The sequence below is a fragment of the Psammomys obesus genome, unplaced genomic scaffold, assembly GCF_907164565.1.
Source record: "Psammomys obesus unplaced genomic scaffold, mPsaObe1.curated_primary_1811, whole genome shotgun sequence".
In the NCBI taxonomy this organism is placed as follows: domain Eukaryota; kingdom Metazoa; phylum Chordata; class Mammalia; order Rodentia; family Muridae; genus Psammomys; species Psammomys obesus.
In genome coordinates, this window is record NW_026596079.1 from 21,618,186 (window position 1) to 21,642,949 (window position 24,764).

At 42.8% G+C, this 24,764-nt stretch overlaps 1 protein-coding gene across 1 annotated transcript in view; it reads right to left on the reverse strand.

The window, feature by feature from the left end:
- Window positions 1-1,247: 1,247 nt before the first annotated feature.
- Window positions 1,248-24,764, reverse strand: part of Deptor (DEP domain containing MTOR interacting protein) — a 145,000-nt gene continuing 121,483 nt past the window's right edge. Inside the window, exon 9 of the mRNA XM_055626391.1 lies at window positions 1,248-7,589. Within this exon, the coding sequence (XP_055482366.1) occupies window positions 7,461-7,589 (129 nt within the window). The 3' untranslated portion in view covers window positions 1,248-7,460. The remainder of the gene's footprint in view (window positions 7,590-24,764) is intronic.

Consider the following 24,764-nt stretch of genomic DNA (forward strand, 5'->3'; position numbering starts at 1 on the left):
GCCCTATGATTTCATGTTACCCCATCAGTGGAGACAAACTTCTACGAGTCAGGCCTACGGGTGGCCCCTGAGGAATAAAACAGTGGGTACAGGGACATGCTTCCAGTGTCCCTAAGGCTCACCTTCAGTGCCTAACAACCAAATCCTCAGTAAGGTTTCTTGAATGAATGAATGAAGACTGAAGTAGATAAGTGGCAGAAAAATTTAATGTCTTTTAGGTGATATTAACACATCTGAAAAGATACTCTCTCCTATACCTGCACTTAATTCCCAAACACAGAATTATGTCTTTATCAGCTGATTGAAAAAAATCATAAGAAATTAGATGCATAGGGTAATACCGGCCAACAAAGCCCTTTGAGATCTGAAGTCCCCGGAGAAAGATTAAAGTTTCCCCAGCCTGACTGAGTAGAATGTCGTGATTGTGGTGTCCTAATATTGCAGATTCAGGGCCAAAATGAGCCTGGGCTTTCTTTAGCCCATTAGTAGCCATTTATCATCAATCTTGTACCTGTTCTTCTACCCTTTTATTAAAAATATGCTTATTTTATGTGTATGAGTGTTCTTTCTACACAGCAGAAGAGGGCATTTGATCCTATGGGACTATAGTTATAAGTTGTGAGCCAACATGTGAATGCTAGAATTGAACTCAGGAACTCTGGAAGAGCAGCCAGTGCTATTCATCCCCGAGTCATCTCTCTAGCTCCTGACCTTCAGCTAGAATATTGTGGAATATTTTAATCCTCAAATTTAGGAATATCATCAGCTTGAATCTGAGACCCTTAGCATACAGTTCCCTGCTTTACTGTCATTGCTGCCTCAGATCCACACTAAAGTACTTGAAGGCACTGGCTTATGACTTTTTAAAAAAAAAGATTTACTTTGTGAGCCTGATCATATCTGCATGCACACACACACACACCTCACAACACACTTTGTGTATACTGTGCCACACTTATACAGGCACCTACTGTTGTGCTTTGTAGAGTCACTAGCAAAGGGACCCAGCGATGTGACATCAAATAAGTAAGGAAAAAACTTTTTAGTGCAGTTTTCCAGGCAGGAGTCCTTCAAAAAATATCTCTCCTGAACATACTCACAAGGGGACATTTGGTTCCTTTCACAAGTAAGAGAGGGCCTGGTGTTTCTTCTCTGTCGAGTCAGGAGATCAGCTTGAAGGGCATCCCTTTCTTTGGACAAAAAGTGGCCAATTTGTTTTAAAAGAGAAAAAGCCAAAACTTAAAAAGTCATTTTAAAAAAATGTAACATTTATTTCATGCTATACCCCGGTGTTTTCATACAATCATCTTAAGTATTATGGTACAGTTTTAATAAAGATAGTGAGTCACTCTCACCAAACTTTAAAATAAAGCTATGTATTAAGTACTTTTTAACTCATTTGACAATACTGTATGTGATTGCTGATGTGAACTTCGTTTTGGCACACAGCTCATTTGTCCTTTCGGGACTGCAATGAAGAAATATACATTATACCTGAAGTTTAGGCGGCAGGAAATCACGATTAATGTCAACAATCATTTCAGCAAGTCAGCCACACCAAAGTGCTCAGGAGTTAGTTATTCTGATCATTTGTAATCAAAGTAAAACAGAATTCTTAGCAGCTTGCAGAGAAGAGTCAGAACCAATGGTTCAAAATAGGCCTTGAAAGTTGATCATCTCTACAATACAACTAAAAGGAAAGATTTGGAAACTCAAGACCCCTATTTGAATGGATAGCAGTGATATCCTTAAGCTTGGTGTCTGTCCTTCCAAAGCGGCTACTTGTCACATGATGGTGTGAAGTCAGCAACACCTCATCTAAGCAAAGATGGCTTGTCCCCCTTGTGTTACCTACCATTTCTCAAGTAGTCTCCTTAATTATTACATCTTCTGGGTAGCTATCTTCACATGTAGCCCAAATTATTAATTTTTAGACAGGGTCTCTGTGGATAGCCCAGGATAGTCTCAAATTCCATTCTCTAGCATGACTCTTCTCCTTGCTGTGGGCTGCCATGCCCAGTTGTAATTAAACTCAGAAGGCAGGAACAGCCCAAAAGGCAACAGCAGTTTCCATTCCAATAAAAGATGGCCTTCTAATTTATACATACTGCACTAATGAAGAAACAAAAATAAAAACTATCTCTCTTTCCATCATCAAAACATAAACATCACACAAACATCTAAAAATCTACTTTTTTTTTTTTTTTTTTGATTAGTTTTGTTTTTGAGACAAAGTCTCTGTAGCCCAGGCTGGATGTAAGCTCATGGCAATCCTCCTGCTAGGAATACCGGTGTGAGCCCTCATGCCTGGCTTTGAAAGTATTTAAGAGAACAAGAAGGAACTTGTCCAAGGTGTGCAGGGAAATGTTATCTCAAGCAATAAATACTGTTTCCTCTTTGAAGATCACAGGTACACAAAGATAGATGAAAACCACACAGGCATGGTAGCTCAGTCCGGGAATTCTAGTCCTCCGGAGACTGAAGCAGGAAGATTGCTGTGAGTCTAGTCTATGCTTTACAGTACAGGACGTTCCCAGCCTACAACGGATATGATATTCCCTTTCTTTCCCAGATACCTGCTGCCACTTTTGGTTTTTGAGTACATCATGCTATACGCCTGTTTTCAGCAGCATGACACTGTGCTGCAGATTGCTCTGTACCACGGATGGAAGGCAGGAGGCTCAGAAGGCATTCAGCTCCTACTCGACAAGCTTCACAAGTCTGGTTAGAGCATAACATCGTTTTAGGCCTCATTTGTTGGTCAAATGAAGTGATTAAGCTGGCATTTTAGTCTATGGACTCTAAAGGTTTCATTAGAAACCCAGCTTCAGACATTTCAATTCCAGCTGATGAGTAGATAAGAACTTGAGCCTAAAGCTTTCAATAACTACATTCAACTAATGATGGCTCCTTCTTTGCATCTGTTTTTAGAGAATTAAAAATGGGCACAGATTCTATGCAAGTTTCATAAAAGGTGATATCTATTTCTCTACTCCTGGTTCTGGGCTAGTTTTATTTATTTATTTTTAAAGATTTATTTTCACTGTATGTATATGGGTGTTTTGCATGCCTATATGTCTGTGTACCACGTGTGTACCTGGTGTCCATGGAGGTCAGAAGAGCAGCCCAGATCCCCTGGAACTGGAGTGACAGCCAGTTTCATACCATTGTGGAGGTGCCAGGAATCAAATTTGGGTCTTCTGGAAGAAAAATTTGGGCTCTTAACCACTGTGCCTAGAGCTAGTTTTATAGTTTTATGTCTTGGTTCATAAAATGGTGTGAAAGTCAAAGTGTTCAACTTATAAGCCAAAGGAGAGAAGGTTACAGATTCTTTCTAGGTTATTTGGGGCTATATGACCTGGAACTGTGGCAATCCAACTCAGAACAAAGTTGGTTTGGAGATGTATGCATGAGGCCACCTGTGTTAGACAGATTTCTGTCTCTATAACAAGATACCCATGATAACCAACTGATAACGAGAAAGGGGTTATTTTGGCTCACAGTTTTTGAGGTTTTAGTCCATGATTGGCCCCATTTCTGTACTAGCTCACCTTTGAGGCTTATTGTAAGTTAGGACAATGTATGGGAGCAAACGGTAGAAGCAAATTGCTCATCTCATGGCCAAGAAGCAAAGAAAGAGGTCTACCCCCTATCCCCATCAGTTACCTGTGGTTCTATCACTAGGTCCTATGACACATGAGACAATATCTCATGTGACCCAGCTTGGCCTCCGACTTACTCTGGTACCAAGGCTGCCATTGAACTCCTGATCTTCCTGTTTCCACTTCCTAAGTACTGACATGTGCGGCTGGTTCTCCGACCTCCCAGTGTTTGCCTCCCTGGTGAAAAGAACTTGTTAACACACAGGCTTTTGGAGGACATTCAAGATTCAAAAGACAGCACTTCTAAGAGCAAAAGGCCTCCGGCACTTGCACACTGAAGGCAAATGTGTGCACAGACCTACTGGCATCTTTGGGGCAATGGTTGGTCGTGACAACCAAATGCTGACAGCCCATAGAGTCATGAACAAAGAAATGATGCTGTTATAGGCTAGAATTTGGGGCTTGCTGATCAGACAACAGTGAGTAGTGAAGGTGCTACTCTGGGTTAGGGACAGATAAAGGCAAGAAATACACTGGATACTAAGACACAGCCCCCATTCTGCAATATGCTGAGGGTCTATGTAGAGAGACTGACATGTGACCAAGGAATGACACTGTAAATGTCATTGTGCTCCAATATAGGTTTGAATAAGATTTATGGGTCTGTGGGGATTTGGAGAATTTAGAAGGGGAACATCTTTGGGGGCCTGGCAAAGATTTCTCTAAGGAAATGACAACCAAAGGATCTAGTAATAATTTTACTCAGCAAAGAGGGAGAAATAACACTCTAGAAATACCATGTGCACAAACGCCAATGAGTGAGAAAGGGTCCTAGGAACCAGTGGAATAGTCACTAATTATATATGAGGCTGTATATATCTGTCTGTGTGTGTAAGAGAGAGAAAGAGAGATAGATAGATAGATAGATAGATAGATAGATAGATAGATAGATAGATAAGATAGATAGAGAACTCAGGGCCAAAAGATATTCGTTGAGGAAAGAGAACTAGAATGGGTTTGAAGACAAGCTATGCCACATAGCAAGAAGCTATCTTTGCTTGTTTTTCAAGACAGGATTTCTCAGTGTAACCTTGGCTGTTGTGAACTACCTCTGTAGACCAGGCTGGCCTCAAACTCACAGATATCTACCTGCCTCTATCTCCAGAGTGCTAAGATTAAAAAAAAAAAAAAAGTGTTCTCTGGCACTTGACCTTTAAATTGAGGATGAATGGAACCAAATAAGAAAACAATAGGACTGTTCTTCACTCCCTCTCTAATGGACAGGAGGCTGTGTGGAGAAAAGAGCTCCTTCTGTGTGTTACTTTGCCTAAAGGGAAATGATATGATCTAGGGTTCAAGGCAAAGAGTATTTGGAAGTGAGCAGCAAGAATATAATACTGTACAGGCACTGCTTCCTCTTTTATCAATCAAGGAAAATCTAGAGACGAAGAACATCCTGAGACTCATCTTTTAAGGTGTTATCATATCTGAGAGTAGTGCTGTATGCCTGTAATCCCACTTAGGCTCAGGAGCTTGACACTCTGCCTCAACAAACACACACACACACACACACACACACACACACACACACACACACACGAGGACCATGTGTAAGATCTCCTACTTAGTGGCTAAGCTGTTTTGAGGATAACGAACCAGCTTGTCTATGAGTGGGTTTCCTCATTTATAAAACGGGTGAGGATGGTATTGGCCAATAAGACAACAAAAGCCTGAGAGTCTTAGCGCGGCACAATGTGGGCGCTGAATTCAAGACCTCTAAACAGGAAGTCCGGGCAGACAGGCCAAGGGGCCTCAGCATTGACGAAAAGGGCTGTGTGACACAGCAGTTACAGCAGGTGAACTTAGAGAGCATCATTAAATTTGCTCAGACCTAGTCTCCCTACCTGAAAAATGAGAGTAATAATACCTATCTTAAAAGGCTGTGACAAGGAGTGAAGAAGAACATGGACAACGAGTGCTACGCACAGAGCCCTGCTCATGGCATAAACACCCATACATGGAGAGACTCTCTCCCAAACACTGACAATACTAATGTCAGCTAACTCATAGCACCTCAAAATCCTATTTTTTTTACTAAAGGTAGAAAAATTGGACTAGCATATATATAAAGATATGCTAATAAAATCCATTCCACCAGTACCAATGCACAATGATCACCTCCCACCAAGAAACCACTGAGGCACAACACTACCATTCTGTTAATACATAATAAGAACGTAGCTTCTCTGTTCAAAACTCATTATGGAAAATTACTCTTATTTGGTACTTTGAGGAATGACCTCTACATAGCAATACCCCAAATGTACTCCCTTGCCTCTCCTGGGTTTCTTGAGACAGGGTCTCCTATAGCTCAAGCCCCCTTTGAACACCTGACCTTTCTGTCTCTACTTTCCTGGGTGCTGGGATTACAGGAACGTGGTCCCGCATTTGGTTCAGAGGAAGTCTTTTCTAGATCAAAGAAACATGCAGAGGTAAGATGAAGAATTCTAACCCAAGATGGAGATTGCAGTGGCAAGCAGACTCTTCAGTGAGTAGTACATCCCCTGACCTTAGAAGGCTTGTAAAATCCAGGCTAAGAAGGCATTTGAACTTTCAAGTTTTGATGCACTAAAGCCAAGTCCCTTAAAAGAGGACACTTGCAAAGTGCAATCTTGCTGGAGGTTTGGGAAGTTTGACTTTGAATCTTAACATGGGTACATGGGTATGGACAGACCTCTTTGCTTTCACAGCCAGTACATTTCAAATAAACCCCAGAAAGCTGCTGATTTATGGGGAAAACCAACCAGGCCTAGGAAGAGAAGAGAGAGGCAGGCTGTTGTAGACAGAGTCCTCTGTCCATCCCCACCACCCATGACACAGCATTTTGTCTCATTTTTCACCTCATGCCATAACTGAAACTGGGCAAGCTGAAAGTTAGTGATAAAGGCAGAAATTTAAGGAAAGTCAATAGCTGGAGCCACCTAGCAAGGCAGTGCTCCCCTTACCCCTCTACCCCAAAAATAAAAATAGTGAGGAAGAAAGTTCCTTTGTGGTGATGGCCTTTAAGCTGTTGAATGCATGCAAACCTTCCTGGGAAGTCTTGTCAGCTGGTCACATTCCTAGGGATGTTGCTTTAATTTTAAGCTGCATGAAATCTAGACCTATGTAACAGCTTCAGGCTCGTTTTGGTGAAAACACTTTTAGTTAACTTGGGGGTCTCACTATATTGCCCAGGCTGGCCCAAACACCAGAGCTCCAGTCATCTTCCTGCCTCGGCATCCTAAGCAGCCCGGACTGCAGGTGCTGTTTGATTACGCCTGCCACGAAAGCTCAATGGACCTGATGTAAACTCTGTACTAACTATCCTACAAACGTCTAAAAATGGCATTTTTTTCCATGTTGCTATTTCAGTTTTTCGACAGCTTTCTGAAAACATGAAAACCACTTATTGAGAACTACAAACTGGGCTCTAGTAAGACAATTCCACCCTGTGGGAAACTATTTCCCTACCATCTTCTACAAATGCGTGTGTATATGTGTGTTTACATGCGCAAGTGTACAAACAACACTCGTCGGGCACTCATGCTGGTAGCTGAGGCTGGCCTTGAACTTGCAGCACTCCTCCTGCCTTGGCCTCCTGAATGCTAGGATTATAGACTTGAGCCACCACACTCCTGCTGTGTTCTGTTTTTTTAAGATGTGTTACCCATTCTTCCACGTTCAAACAGTGTCTGAAGGTCAAGGTGTATATAGACAGAGGAAAGATCTGTGTGTCCCAATTATCTGTTTCTCTGGTAGTCTCGTCATGCCACTGCTGTGTTGTTCTGGGCCAGGGCATCAGCAGGCATGTCTCCTTGCTCAGCAGTCTAACTCCTCCATGACTTCCATGACGATTGTTCTTGGACCTGTCAGAATCAGGTTGCTCACGGTGCGGTAGTCTACATTCAGCACGTTGAGGCCATTGACAGAGACGACAAACTGACAGACCTAGAGGGAAGACAGAAGGAAAGAAGTCAGTCTGGGTTGGGGATGTAGCTTAGTTGATAAAGTGCCTGTCCAGCATTCCCATAATACCAGCACTCGGGGGGGGGGGGGGGGGGAAGGGCGGAAGGCAGTAGATTCAGAAGTGGTTATTCTAGGCTACATAAAAAGGTCAAGGGCAACCGGGGGTAAATGAGATCCTGTCTCAGATAAAGAGACACAGAGACCTCAGACAGACAGACTGAAAGACAGACACACAGACACACTCACAGACAGACAGCAGAGAGACTGAAAGACAAACAGAGACAAACACACATGCATGCACACATGAACACTGCTATACTTGTCATTTTTTTTCATAGACTTTATAAACAGTGTGTGGCCCAAATAGGTCAAATCATTTTTAAGATAACCAACCCCATCTAGCTAGCTACTCAGATCCAACAGTTTCTAAATGGGTACAGTTTTCCTACAGGACAGGATAGAAAAAGCATTTATTTGAGTATTTCACAAAAACTGGGCTTAAATCCTAACTCTGAATTTTATTAGCTTCCATTAGTTATTTACGTTTCTCAGCTTTATTTCCACCTACTGTGCAGTACCCACCTCATACAACTGTTGTGAGAATTAAGACAGAGTACATAAATCTTCTATTATAGTGGGCCAACCTTTGGGGACTCAGATTCTCATAGTTGTTATGCCTACGGACGTAATTATTTATGTGGACTTGGTATTAATCTTATCCTCCTTTCCTACACCTGTTGCTCCCACATGATTGTTAATAGTGTCACCTTTCCCGGCACCAAACTGTGCTGTAGGATGCGGAACTGATTCAGGTGGCTCACAATAGCAGACTATATGCCTCATGTGGGCTCTGAGAGGAGCTTTTTGCCAGCTGCAGAGAGTTTAAACCTGAGGACGCAGATCCTTTGCCTGGGATGACTAATCCCATGATGCTTTGTCCTGTGGTTCTCACAATCATGAGCCTGTGAGTGCATTGCCTGGACAGTTACCATATACGCCTGCATGAAATAATAATACTTTTAGGAACTCACCGTTTATTTTTTAATTGATTTCTGCCAAAGTAATGTCAATATAAACTAAGCTTAAAACTTAGTATCAAGTTCAAAAATATCTATACTTATTTCATCTACACACCCAAATTGGAATTATGTACTCAGAATCACAATTTCATTTCTGATTTTTAAAAGGAGTTATAGGATTTGGAATCTTAAAAGGGAAATTTATGTCCTATGTCCCTTTGATGATCATCTTAAGTAGGCCACTTCTTCTCTTCTATATCATGTTTTTTTTTGCTACAAATGCAGCTCATTTAGTAGAGCATTTTTGCCTCCTATGTACATTGTTAGGGTTTGATTCCCAAAACCTTGTAAGCTCACTGTGTGGTAATACACACATGTAATACCAGCCCATGGGGAGTGGAGACTGGAGAGTCAGAAGTTAAAAGATAACTTTGGCTATATACTGAGTTGAAGGCCAGCCTGGGCTACATGAGACTGTCTCAAAAAAGAGATAAAAATAAATAAGCATTTCTCATTTGTAAAATGGACAGGCAACACGGTATATCCATAGAAGTTCAAGTTACACAGCGAAGTTAAAGCATTCTTGAAGACATCACACAAACACTGGCTTTTACTAATTTCTCATTTCATAGCCAGTATTTGGTGGCACACACCCTTAATCCAGCACTAGGAAGGCAGAGACAGGTGAATCTCTGAGTTTGAGGCCAGCCTGGTCTACGGATAGAGTTCCAGGAGAGCAAAATTGACACAGAGAAACCCTCTCTCAATAAACAAAGTTATTTCCTTCATGGTTACATAAAAAACTGAGTAGGAAGTAGAATGTAGCATGCAGTCTTTATTTCCTGTTGCTGCCATGAACCCTGACATTTCCACTCCTTAACCTCTGTTACTGGGGTGTCTCACTCACACACGCAATCACCATTTCTCCTTCTCCATCCTCAAAGCTGGTCATCAAGAATCCAGGGCACGTCTATTATGTAATCAGCAGTTTTCAACCATGGTCGTAGTGATAACTCAGGTCACACTGCCTGCTCACCACCCAACCAGAACGGAGCCATGAGCACTCCTGGGAGCATTTTAGCACTGACTTAACTAGGCTGTTCTCTTTGCTTTTCTTCTGCCAAAGAATGAGAGGAATGCCAGGCCCTCCCACCCAGGGTGCTAGCCTTCAGATCTGTGTTCTTTCCTCCACAGGGCTGCCTTTGTGTTGCTACATGGGAAGACAGGAATTGCCCGATAACCCTTGACAGGCTCTCAGAGAGCATTTGTGTCTCTGAAACACACAGTGGTCATATTAGTCATCCAGTCTTCACCACAATTACGCCTCCACTGTCCCACAGGGTTCGTCTTAACTGGCCAACATTTGGAAGTTAGGAACTTTACATAGAAATCTAGATAGAGCGGGCTGGAGAGATGGCTCAGAGGTTAAGAGTACTGGCTGTTCTACCAAAGGTCCTGAGTTCAATTCCTAGCAATCACATGGTGGCTCACAACCATCTATAATGAGATCCTGCGCCCTCTTCTGGCATGTACATGCAGGCAGAATAATGTATAAATAATAAATAAATAAATCTTAAAAAAAACCTGAAAAAAATTGTAAAAAAAAAAAAAAAAAAAAAAAGAAATCTAGATAGATTAAGATGTCCCCGGGACAATGTGGAAACCCCATGCTTTAACTGGAAGACAGTCTTAGGGCTGATCAAACACCCATGTGTAGTGGTCGGCTCCCATAATATGAACTAGTTAGGAGGGTGAGAGCTCAGGTCCTGACAGGAATACATAGTAAGAGCCAACCTTAAAAATCCAAAAAGCAATGGATGTGGTATACACTCATGATGCCAACGTCAGGGAGTTCGAGCTAGGAGGCTCAGGAGTTTCACTACATGGTGAGTGTACACACCAGGCGGGACTGCACCAGACTCTAGCTCACAACACCCAACGAACAACACAAAAATTAAAAAACGTATAATGTTGATGTTCAGGCTCTCTGAATTACACATACCAAGATTTTTATTCAAGCCAGCTTGGATTATAAAATAAGCATGGTATCTTATTAGGGTTTCTATCATTGTGATGAAACACCACGACCAAAAACAAGTTGGGGAGGAAAGGGTTTAGTTGGCTTGCACTTCCACATCATAGTCCATCACTGGAGAAAGTCACGACAGGAACTCAAACTGGGAAGGAACCTGGAGGCAGGAGCTGGTGCAGAGGCCATGGAGGGGGTTGCTTACTGTCTTGCTTCTCACGGCTTGCTCAGTTTGCTTTCTTATACAACTCAGAGCCACCAGCCCACGATGGCACCACCTACCATGGACTGGACCATCAGCCATCAATCACTAGTTAAGAAAATCCCTTACCGCTGGAAACTATAGACGCATTTTCCCAATTAAGCTTCCCTCCTTTGAGATAACTCTAGCTTGGGTGTCAAGTTGATATAGGACAGCTAGTACACATAGTAATACATACTTGTAATCTAGAACTTGGGAGGTTGAGACAGGAAGATGGTGAATTTGTGGCCAGCCTGGACTATGTAGGAAAACCTATCTCCAAGATAGGGGGGGAAAAGCTAACTATACTGTTTACATATAAGAATTAATTACTGTACCTTCTGTAACATTTAAAATCAGGACCTGCTGGGTCTACTGAGCAAACGTGAAGCCAACCTTGGCTATACAGTGAGACCCTATCTCGAACCTAAGTTCCAAACAACACTAACAACAAAAAGGGAGGGGGTTGCTTTTTTTGCTCCACTTTCCTTTTACTTATAATTATCACAATTACACTCTTCCAAAAACCAGAGGGGGGGGGGGTGAGGGGAATGGCTCAGTGGATAAGAGTACTTGCTGTAAAAGAGTGGACATCTGAGTTCAGAGGCCCAGCACCCATGTAAAAGGTGGGCATGGCTTACACAAGCCTGGGACTCCACAGAATGGTTGAGGCTTACTGGCCAGCCAGCAGAAAGAGAGAGACAGAGAGAGAGACAGAGACACAGACAGAGAGAGACAGAGAGACTCCAATGAGCTCCAGGTTCATTAGAGGCCCAGTCTCAAAAGGGGTTAGAGTGGAGAATGACAGAGCAGGGTACCCCGTGTTTTCTTCTCATGTATGTCAAGCCTGTGTGCGTGCACGCGCACACATACACACACACCAGATAAGATCTTAACTCTTGGGTTGGAGAGACGGCTCAGCTGCTAAAGGCTAGGCTTACAAACAAAAATATAAGATCATATTTCTCCCATTTTTCCAGCTCATAGCAAAGGAATCATTTCTCACCAATAACATAAACTGAGATGTTATTTCAAACCTTTTCCCAGAATTGAAAAACCTATTCATGCTTATATCTACCATGGTATTTTTAGAGTCTGGCTGCTGGAAAGACGTCATCTCTCCCTAAGTTGCCTCAGTAACTGCAGTTTCTACGTCCTGCTGCTAAAATTTTCCAGATGATCTAGCTCCACAGGCCCCACTGTGTACCCGTGAGGTAACTCACAGAGACGGGCTTTTCAGTTAGCATTTTTGGCACACCACGCTTTGCAAACCAACACACATTACAAGTAACAGCAGGGAGCACACAGCCTGGGGGAAGTTAATTCCCCTCTATGCTAAAAGGCACAACTGCACAAATACACAGAACACACAACAGCTTCTGGACAGGCTACCTTAGGAACATAATTTCTCCCCCTGGGCTGGAGGCATAGATGTCCAGCTACTGGAAGCGACGAGAAATATTCTAAGGAAGTGGCCATGCTTTCCTTTTATGTTATGTATCTTTAACATATGTACCTGTTTATAAAGATCATATTGCAGTTCCTAAGTTGTGTGTGTGTGTGTGTGTGTGTGTGTTTGTCTGTTTGCTTATGCATGGGCATAGAAACCAGAAGTTGATATTAAATGTCTTCTTCAATCACTCTCACTGAATGAGGAGCTCACTGTTCAGCTACATCGGCTGGGTAGCCAGGCAGGGAGCCTCTATCTACTTCACTAGTGTTGACATTAGAGGCACACTATTACCCCTGGCTTTTCCATGGGTGCTGCAGATCCTAACTTAAGACCTCAGGCTTGTGTGACAAGCATTTTACCAACTGAACCATCTCTCCATCTCCCCCCTTCTTATTCTGAGATAGGGTCTCCAGTAGCCCAGGCTTTGAACTCACTCTAGGACTGAGGCTGCCTTTGAACTGCTAATCCTCCTGCTTCTACCTGGGACTGAACCCAGAGCTTCACGAATTCCAGGCAAGCACTGTACCAACTGAGCTGGCCCCTCACTTCCTGTGTTCTAAGAAAAGGGACCAATCTCATCACCCACAGGGACATAGTACTCTAACATCCAAATGAAAGGGCAGGCGCACATTATCATTAATGAAGACAAGGAACAAAACCTTCCTGTGACACAGGAAGCCAAGGTGAGGATAGAGCTCTGAGCAAACAGGCTTAGCAAGACAGCCTGAGCAAAAGTTAATGGGATGAAGGAGGTAGCACTGAACACATTTCAGGGTGTGACCAAGTTGGGATGAAGACCCAGGCAGAAGGCCAGCCTTCCTTCTGATGGAAAGCAAGATTAACTAAATCTCCCAGCTTCTTTATTCCTCTCTCTGCACCAGGCCTGGCAGATGTGACATAATTCCCAGACAGATGGCATGCCCGAGGGATTGTACAACTGTACACAAGCTCACACATGGCGGGGGCCCACCATAGTCACTCAGCTGTTTCAGCAGAAGCGGGGGCGAGGCTGGAGAGAAACCCAGCACCTCCGGCGCACCAGTGTCTTCGCCACACCCAGAAGTCCACAGTCACCAGCCGCTCTCCCAAGGGTGCTGCGTTCAAGCCAACACGGTCTTGACTGATCAGCAGAAAGACAGGACAAACACAGGTTTGAAAGAGTCTGAGGATAGAGAGATGGTTCAGCTGTGAAGACTGCCAGCTAGTCTTCAGGAGGATCCGAGTTCAGTTCCAAGGACTCACTTGAGAGTTCACAACCATCCGTAACTCCAGGTCCAGAGGTTCTGATGCTCTCTGCCGGCCTCTGTGGATACTGCGTGCATATGGAACACAGCCACCCATGTAGCAAAACACCCATATACGTAAATTAAAAATAAAGAAAATCTCAAAAAAGGATAACCTTGTATCGATTAGTAAGGTGGGGAAGCCTAATTTAATGATACAGATAAAGTGATTAAATACATGAAGGAAATAAATGGCACAGAAAGCAGAGACAAGGTGAGACAGCAGGCAGCAGTGAGACAGCAGTAAAATGCTTAAGCTCTGAAGGGTTGCAGACATCATCCCAACCAACTGCCTGTTAAGAGTGGAACCAGACTGGGCAGATGGCTCAGGTGGTAAAGTGCTTGCTTTGCAGGCATGGTGGCACTTGCCATCTCAGCCCAGAGGAAGTGGAGACAGAAGGGCTCCTGGGTCTTGCCTGTCAGTGAATTCCAGACCGATGACAGACTGTCTCAAACTGAAGTGGAGTGTGCTTCTGAGGAAATCTGTGGATGTGCTCTGGCCTCTCTATGCACCTGCAGCACCTGTATCCATATGAGCCCAAAGGCACGCACGTACAATTGTGCATGTACGTATACACACACACACACACACACACACACACACACACACACACTTTAAAACAAAGGGTCCGGGCATTGTGATACATATCAGTAATTCCAACATTTGGGAGGCTGAGGCAGGAGGAGTGCTGTAAGTTTACAGGCAGTCTGGACTACAACAGAAACACCCTGTCCATAAAGCCAACCAACTCCTCAAAACCAAGACTGTGGAACCTTTTCCTAGACACCCTTACCAGGAACCCAGCCTGTTGTCTCTTAAATACGTCTCATACCAGAAAGCACATGAATTAAGGAGATTGGTTCTATGTCAGAAGGGTTAGCTCTGCATCTCATTAACATGGCTTAGTTATCCATGTTTGCAGCTCTGCATTGCTCAAGTGAAAAGCACACCCAAATATCAAAGAATCACTTTCAAACTGCAGTGCACATATGAGGTGCTTTGGAAGCTTTTGAAAGTATGTGTGTACTCTCAGATCTTAAGGCCTACCAAGCCAGACTCCATGGGAGAGAGCCACAGGGACCTGAATTTTCAGTAACAGTAAGATGCAATAATGAGGTTTAGATTAATGGCTCCTTGATATAGAATTTATAGACTCTAGAAGAAAAGGTGTGACTATAAGGCATGTAACTACCCTTGGTGACAATGTGTATACAGTTTGGCTAGTAGTTCCCCAAATCACACCATTTATCTAAGTGACTAACTGCATGATCTCACCTCTGCTATCAAGAAGCATTACCAACCCGACTCTCAGTCTTGTGGGTGCTGTAGCCATCTCTGTTTCATAACAGAAACAGGACAGGAAAAAGATCAACATGCCATCTGTCTTTTGTAGGTGGGTGAAAAATGTGGTGATCCTCAAAACAGACATTGGCATGTTCAACAGTCCTTGTTGAGAAATGAATACCCTTAGAAGTTTATCTCTGAAAATTCTCCAATTTAGCCTTCCTTCCTCCCCCTCCAATTGGGGCGTCCCTGAGGGCAAAACTAAGTATAGGGACCAGGGAGTTAAAAGCTGTCTCAGACCTGTACCCCTGAAGCTAAATGTTGTTTCACTTCTCTAAGCTCCCCTATTGGATACACTGAGCAGAAACAAACAAAACATACAAAAAAAACAACAAAATAAACCCTGAATCTTTAATAACTCCTAAGTATTTTTTCAGCTCTAAAACTCTATTGTCTAGATTTCATTCTTGAGACATTGTCTTGCTCGGTAGAGATGGCTGGACAGGAAGTTGCTACATAGATCTGGCTGGCTTCAAACATGTGGCACTCAAGAACCTCTGCCTCATGAGTGCTGGGTTTAGAGCTTGCACTGCCGTGCCAGCCTTCGACTTTAAGATCCTCAGTGGGAAAAAGGAATCATGCTTCTACATAGTGATGACCTTCACATCCACTAGGAGAAATGTCATGAGCCCATTGATTACTCACATGCCCGGACACAGGACAGGCGTTTGCTTTTATTAAATTTGTGAAAGAAATGTTATTCTTCCTGGGAATGTAAACATTCAGTGTAAAGGATAGAACAACAGAGGCTCTTCCATGCGTTAATGTGTTGTAGGCTTATATATGTTTTAAAAACTACAGTCAAAGGGTCATTTATGAAGCTAGGATCCAGCTAGGCAGTGTAGTCTTCGTATAGACAAATGTAAAAGAACTAAAAGACCAGAAACTGATCCATTCATGGGCACCTGCCATGATTGAGATGGCAAAGTAGCCATTACACCAATAGCCCTTGTATCTGACCAAAAAACCAAAAAGCATATAAAGAAAAACTCAAGGAGCTCAAGAGGAAGCAGGTAACTTAACAGTTCTAGTTGAGACCGGCTCTCAAAAGGATAACACTTGAAAGAGCAGTCTACACACACGTGACACATTGCGCCATGCAGCTCATCAGCAAATCTCCTCTCAACTCTGCACCTAATACCATTATCACAACCACCAACTCGAAGATGGTTCAAAAGCCAGTTCGTCAACTGTGCTTATACTGGCAGCTCACATTGTAACAACTGCAGATACGCAAACACTCTTACATATCTTGATGTGGCTCATAAATTGTTTTAATGCCCACCTTTGTACTTTACTAGCTGGAAAACTTTGCAGAAGTTAAAAATTCAGTTTCTTTCTCAGTTGCTTCAGAATGGAGAATGGAGAATTTTACTCAAAAATTGTTCTTTACCACAAAATATTAAACACAGAACCAGAGTGTAGACTTGCCAGAGAGTCGTAATCCATCACGCTACTGGACTGCCATTTGTGAACTCACTGCTGTTTGTATTCATGAATGGTGTGAATGCAGGGATACTGCTGAGCAGTTCCCCATGCTGCTGTTGTGGACAAGCTGTGTTTGTTTTGGTGAGGAAGAGCCTGCACAGCAGAACACACTTCTTCCCAAAATATCCAAGATGAGAAAATGTGTGGCTGTGTGTCCAGCCACATCACTCTTTCTGCCAAGTGTGCAACTGGCCAGGGAGTGACTGGGGTGTCTGATGGTCAGGTTTTTGAACAAACGTAGACTTTCCACTCCAGAGAGCCAGTCTCCTTATGCTCTGTGCATTTGAACATACTCTGTGCCCCCATGTGTTCCCCGAAGAACACCACACCATCGAAGGAAAGTCAACTGTCCATGAGAATGACCATCTTTCACAACAAGATAAGAACAGCAACACAAAACTGCACAAAACCTTCTTCTTGCTTCACACCACAGATTTGAAGAGGCTGCCGCATCTACACAGAATCCACCCCTCCTGACCAAGCCATCACTATGCTTTAGATGTAAGCTCACTCTTAGTCTACTCTCCTAGGCAGGTAATGCAGAGGAGGTTTGAGGAATACTCAAAGGCAATGAGGGGTTGTGGAACCCAGTCCACAGAACGAGGGGTTCTCAAAGTTAAAACATGAACTTCCTAAACATCCTCTACAGAGGTGTGTAGCAGGTGGAGGTCTTCGGCACACTGATGGTTCTGATCACCATCCAGAAGGGGTATCATGGCTGTGCTAGAAGAATCTCCGAGGTCCACTCTCAATCTGAGATATGTATCTCATGTTTAACCCAAGGGCATAAAAATGTTCAGTGGCCAAAAGAGCACATATGAGTGTTATAACCACAGGATTGCACGCCTTCTACTGATAGGGACTCCAGGGGGTGAAGGAGCAAGAACTGGTTCCCCGGGCCCAAGACAAGCTGGCTTACTCTATGGATGTAGAAGGTTGCTGAGAATGTCCCACGATTGGGCCTGTGTTATGGTTCAGACTCTTGGCCAGTCTTACAACTAGAGTCTGAGCCTGGGTACCCACTCGAAAGAAAGAGGCAACTACAGAAAGTCGTCCTCTGACCTCAACACATGTGCCCTAGCATACAAGTATGACCACACCGCTCACACATACTAAATGAAACATAAATAAATCCTCCTAGATTTTCATGTGAATATGTGGCAGTGTGATAAGGAAATACATTCTCAACACACTCATCAACCTTTACAAGGCCCCACAAGGTCAGTCTTCCTCCTTAATTTTTTTTTTCACAAGAATATTTTATCTGTTTGGTTTAAAAAACAAACATTCATTTATTAACTGCTTGAGACCCAGTACTTAATACTTTTTTCTGATTATGGTATAAACACAAAATTTATATAACAGAAATTTTAAAAGATCAGTCATTAAACAAGATGGACAATATTAGGGTTACTCATCAGGCAACTAATTATACAATACCTTTATATTCACAAATACAAAGTATTTCCACATATTATTTCATTTACAGTGGGGTAGGCTGCAGTGACATTAACTGGTGACATTAACTGATCTCCACAAGTGAGTTCTATTCTCTTGATTTGCCCGTTCCTTATCCAGCCTGGTGGTATGTCACTAAAGATCATGAGCAAACCTGCACTGGAAGGGGTGGGGGTGGGGCTGTGCACACGTGTGCACAAATAGATACACAGTAATGCCACAATTTACCAGTGATTGTGGCAATACAATTTTGTAAAAATATCTTTTAATTTTGAAGAGACTAAAACTTTTTCTGGACTTCAGAGCCAAGTAAACAATACACTTTGAGGTCACTTGACAGTCAAAATTGCTGTCCTACTGTGTACCCATCCTGTTTGTTTGATTTGTCTCAAGAAAAACAATGTAACAAGCAACCTTATTTGCCTTGGGTTTCCCACCCAATGACCTTTTACAACCTAGGCTATCACAGAGTATTAATCCTAAATTATGTACTCTTACATGCCCCTAGACCCAGAAAGAGCAATGCTTGGGGGATGCTATGATAATAATTTGCTGAAAACAGCAAATAGGTTAAAAGTGACCTTATAAAACAAATATCTGCCATAAAATGCTGGAGATAGCATGTTTATATAATACTTGATGCTGATGATGGTTTTACAGTTACGTTTGCTTTTCTGAGTCCTTTTGGGTCATGTGAAATCAGTAAAGGTTTATCCCTTACAAAACTCTGTTAAAGATAGCTATAAAGCATTCCTCGTTCTTACCCATGTGATACTCTCTGTGCTGTTCAATAGACAACAAAGCCCTTGTTCGTGACAAGGCAGACATCAGCAAGAGTAAGACATTTAAAAGAAGATTAGAAACAAGGCAGAAATGATAAGATGGGTGCTTCAGAAGAAGTGGAGAATTCAAACTTGGACTCACCCTTGGTCAAACTAATCCATGAGGAAATCTATGATTCCATTCCTTAAGTGACAAGGATGCATTTTCGGTGCCTAATGTGGGGAATCTAATGCATCTATGCAGGCGATGGCCGTTTCCTTTGCTTCTGTTTCTAAATGTCAATTTAAAAAGAATGTTTTACATTTGTTTATTTGTGTGGGGGGCATGTGTGTGTCATTGAACATACTGGTGGTCAAAGGTTCCTTCTTCCACCATGTGGGTCCTGGAGATTGAACTCGGGTCACAAGCACCTTTATCTGCCGAGCCGTCATGCTGAACCTATTCCTGGCCTTTTGAGACAGAGTCTAAGGTAACCCAGGCTGGGTTAGAACTTGCTAGTTAGTGAACGACCTTCAAATCCTAACCCTCCTTTCTCTAGTAATTGGGTTACAGCATCTGCATGCAGCTCTAGTTGGAAATGATATAGTAAGAAAGTAAAAAGATTACAAATGGTAATGGCCCCATGTCAACCTGTTTCTTTGGTATGGTGAGGCTAGTATTGATAACCTGACACCCAGGAGGCAGATCTATGGGCCCACCAGGGAGGAACTGTATGGGTTAAGGTTAGCTCTGAGAATGTCTGTGAGAGTGTATCTTGATTAGGTTCATTGCAGTAGGAAAGCCCACCCACTGAAAGAGGCACCATTCCCTGGGAAGGGGGCTCTGCATTAATTCGCTGCTTTCTTTCTCTTGTCTGTGGATATATGGGACCAGCTAACTTATGTTCATACTACCCTGTCTTCCTAGAAATGATGGACTGTAGTCCAGAACCATGAGCTACAATAAAACCTTTCTTCCTTAAGTTGCTTTTGACAGAATATTTTATCACAACAGAAAAGAAACTAGGACAGCATCCTCAGGCATTCTTCACTGGACATTTCCAGGGCAGAGAACCTGCAGCTGACTACTGCTCCAAAGTTCCTTTCTTTCTTTTGCAAGTATCTTGGCACATTCCAGATGAGTAAGTTGTGGGTTGTTAGAGAATAAGGCTGTCACTGAGGCTACATGGGACTGTTTCTATTCAAGAATTTAGTCAGTGGACATGGGCCAGTATGTCATCTGGACCATACTGACTTTATTATATCTTACATACAAATCCTGGAACTGTATGGAAGTCCATACTGGGAGTCTTCTAGACCTCCACTATTAGAGCATATCTGACCTCTGGAGGAGTGGTTAACGGATTTTTCCAGATGGAGACACTTAAGACCAGAAAAGTAGACTCATTTCAACATACTTGAAGAGCTCCAGGGGGATATGATAGATGATCATGACTCTGAAGCCAGAAAGACCTAGACTAGCCTGGCTCCTGCTGATTATTTACACAAATGCGGCTCAATTCTTTCAGCCTCAACAATAAAATAGAGCTAATAGCCAGCTTTTAGGTTGTGACAAAAATTACAAGACAGAATACACACCAGGCGACTCTCACAGTACCCAGCACAATGCCAACAAAAACTGTCTCCTTTCCCTCTGTCCCTACAGAATATAGCAGACACAGAGCTTGAACCAGTGTTTTTCTTCTCCAGGACAGCTCCCACGCCTTCAATGTTTACTTCCAGAGCTAAACCACAGTACTGTTAGCCAGGACCAAACTGTCTTTATGCAAGAGAGTGATTAATTTGTAGACTAAGCCTGGAAAACAGACTTCATTATGGATATTCAAAAGGGCTTCCAGGAAAGTCTTCCAGACAGCCCATTTCAATTTGGCCTTGTTATTTCTGTCTTTTACAAAGTGATTGAAGTGAGCCATGTTGGATATGCAGCTATGGGTTGCTGAGATTTTTTTTTTTTTTAACAGGCTCAGAGAGGAAAATACTAAACAGAAGTAGTTTCTCTTGTTTTGTTTTATTTATTTTTGAGACAGGTGCTCACGTAGCCTAGGCTGGCCTCAAACTTTCTATATAGCCAACTGTGATCTTGAACTTCTAATTCTCCTGTGTCTGCTTTTCAAGTATGGGGATTGCAGGCACATGGCACCAGGCCAGTTTTGTGCTGTGCTGGGATCAAACCCAGAGCCTCACAAAAACTAAGCAAGAACCTGAGCTAACACTTTTTTTCTTTTTGAGACAGGCTATCCTTCCTTTACCTTTCAAGTGCTGGGATTACAGGTATGAACCACCACTCCTGACTCAGGAGTCGTATTATGAACTTTCTATTTTCTACAAAGAAGCCAGAGAATGCTTTCTCTTCCATGATGCAGAGGGTTCTGTGTCCTCTCCTTATCCTGATGACACTCTGCAGCCCCCTTGGCTCAGGAGGGAGCCCTATTTAAAACAGTGTCTTGTGGACTTTTCATCAGTCAGCACAAACTTCTGCCAAAACTGAGCGGACACAGATCTAGGTACAGAGAGGGGTAGGAAAAGTCAATATTTTCTCTGGAGCAGAGAAATATCCACAGTTTAAAACCAAAGATGTAAAGCATATTTAAATTAGTAAGGGACCGCCCTCCTTTAACCAGCCTTGAACTTTCCTAGGGGTTTGTGGAGGATATTTCCTCGCCTCTAAAAAGCCTGTGATGCTTAAGAAAACCAAGGCCCACGTCAAACCTTCCCAGGTGCAAGGGCACAGCTGCCCACCCGCAGCCTCCTTGGAGTGGTACCTACAAGAAGCATGCGCCACACTGGTAGTTAAGACAGGCCACAGAGCCCAGCTGCGATGATTCAAAGCAAGCAAGCTGAGGGCATGAGCAATATTTGGCTTTGAAAAACTGTCATTAGGAGGCGAGGGCAGCTGCTTTGCCTAGATTGCTCTGTGTGAATTTTGACATGCAAGTGGAGCTTGTAAATTTCCAAATGCAAGTATAACCGATACGCTACAAGCTCAAAGTCCAGGGCCAAAAGCACACTAACCAAATGTCTTCACCAAGTATGTAAGAAAAAAAAACAAAAAACAAAACAAAACTATAGAACATGGCTTTCAGTAGAAACTGGAGGCATGAAAAGAACATGGCCGTTTGTCCAATTATACATCTATGTAATGTCAGAGACATCTTTTAGGGGCTCTGTTCTCTCTCTTGGCTGCACACACACAACCTTGGCAACTCCTAATCACTGCTGGTGCTAGGCACACACCAGATTGACCAGGTCTACATCTTTGGGCATTTCTTATGAGTCCTCCCTGGTGATGCTGATGCTTGGTGGATGCTGAGAAACCTGGGCCTGGGCATTTCTTCAAGGTTGTCTGTGTTGTTTATGCTAGCTTTAAACAAGATGATTATGTTCAAGGCCAGTACCCTGAATGGAATTCATGGTATGAGAGGAGCTGAACCTCACTAGGAGCTTGGCCTTGAATGACTCACTTGAGTCTTCAGAAAGTTTTGTTTTTTTAAAAAAAAATAGATCTTCCGCTGTACAGACTCCACTAGCTTTGAACTCAACACTTTCATGACCGCCCTACCAGTGTGTTAGGGTCACAGACAAGAACCAGCACATCTCCTTTGAGTTTTTATTTCCTTATGTGTAAAGCAAGTTCACTTTGCTCTATTTGGGGGAAGTTGTGAAGACTATGGTAAGAAGTAGAACATCCTTTGACAAAAACCAAGGCATTTTTATTATAAAACTCAAGCGAAGATAATACGGAGTTAAAACAACCCAGGTAATCAGTTGCTGGGTTGACTCTGGTAGGGGAAGTGAGGTGAGGATGATTTTGAAAATAAGGTAAATTGAGTTTTCAAAGGGTCAGCACAAAAGCTGGCCTATTTCACACCTTTCACTCGGCATCCTGGTCAGGAGTGATCACACTCAACTCCTGGACATCTCACTTGGCCCTGGGTAAGTAGCTCTACTCTTGCGAACCTCACTTTAATTACCCTTAAGATGAATAGATTAAAACTAGGTGTCATAGCTCCCATCTATAATGCCAGTATTTGGGAGACTGATGCAGGATGACTGCATGAGTTTGAGACCAGCCTGAACCAGACAGTCAATTCCGGACCAGTCTGGGCTGTGGAATGCAGCTCTTTCTCAAACAAACAAACAAACAAACAACAAAAACCAACCATAGTGCTGGAAGGTGCTATGTAAGCTTATGAGAGAAAAAAAAATGTCAATCATCTTACCCAGACATGAAGTCTAGGCACTACAATACCAACCTGCCCATGTATGCAATAGTGGCAAATTGTTCTGAGGGTAACAGCTTCTTGATGGTTGAATTTGAAGCTTACTCAACAAGAGGGAATTCATACCAGGTATGATAGCTATTCTCAGTTGTCAATTTGACAACTGAATTACAATCCAGAAATGGAGGGCACACCTGTTCTAGATCTTGAGGCAAGATTCTTGGCTCCTCCAGCGCCATGTCTGTCTGGCCACTGCCATGTTTTCCCACCATGATGATAACAGACTAAATCTCTGAAACTGTAAGACAGACCCAATTAAATGTTTTCCTTTATAAGGGTTGCCTTGGTCATGGTGTCTCTTCATAGGAATGGAAATTCTAACTAAGATCCCTGGTATTGGAAACCTACTCAGAAGCTCATGGTGGGAAGAGCAGAGGCTCTAGAGGGTAAATTAATACTGTTGTTTAGGGGAATTGACATAATGATGAACCACTTTTCTAAACATACATGTTCATATACACAGAGAGTTACCACTCTTTAATCCAAGAAGCCTCTCTCCAGTGAACTGCAATGAAGGCAGAGATTCATGGCTATTGAGAATAAGTGATAGGTGAGGACTCAGCTACTCAAAAAGATGTTTATACCATCCCTTCCAAAGTTTAGGAACATTGTGGCTCTCCCACCATGAATGCAAGAGACAGAAAACTGGGAGACTGTGAGATGTCATCTCCTAGGAAAAACAGCCACTGTCATTATGAACTAAGAGCAGCTGAGAAAGAGTCACTGGATCTGCGTAACAGCAGAGCCATCAAAGAACTGCCTTAATCTAAAACATGTAAAGAGAATGGAGAGGTGGTTCAGCAGTTAAGAGCGCTTGCTACTCTTGCAGAGGAATTCAATTTGATTCTAATTGCCCACATTGAGCAGCTTACAAAGACTCATGAAACTTCAACACTCGGGGATCTGACGCCATCTTCTGGCCTTTAGGAATACCCATATACCCAGGGTATGGATACTAACTAACAAACACACAAAAATTAAAATGCACCCTGTTAGTTTGCTTTGAGACATTGTATCTCAATGTAGCCCTGGCTGGTGTGGACTCATTACATAGGTTGACTTCAAACTCAGAGATCTGTCTGCCTCTACCTCCTAGGTGCTGGAATTAAAGACACCATTACGCTGGTCAAAGTGTATGTGTGTGTGGCAACTTTTATAAAAGGTATAAATAAATAGGTTAAGCTAGAGGGTTTTCCTCTTAATGATCTATGCTTTTTCAGATGATTCGTGAACAATATAAAATCATGCAAGTGTGATATACACACGCAAACTTTTTTTCTGGGAATATGCTCTATACCTTTCAGTAGATGCTCAAACAAGCATATAATCACAAGAGTCAGAGAAACCTTTCCAGTTCTAAGCTTCTGACTACTGTGTAGTAAAGATCACCATATGGAAACTCAGCCACGTATTTACAAGTGGATTTCAAACTTATTTTTTTAACAAAGTTATCTTTACTCCAACACACTTGCATTTATAAACTGCACAATTCAGAAACCGAGAAAACAGCTAAGCACTCAGTTGAGTTGATGCCCACTAAGCTGCCTTCACTTCTAGGGAGCTAGTTTGGTCTGAAGGTGATCTCAGGAGACCTGAAAGCCCACAGCAGCTTGATGGGAGTCTGCGTCCGTTTGGGTCCCTGGAAGCCTTTTGTCCATCCTGATCCCAAATTCCACAGTAGTACTGACAGAAGGAATATACTCATGAATGGGGCTAGGAGAACAGAGAGGGAAGAAAGGAAGATTTTCAGGTAAAGGAAGACAAGCATTGCTAAGGGAC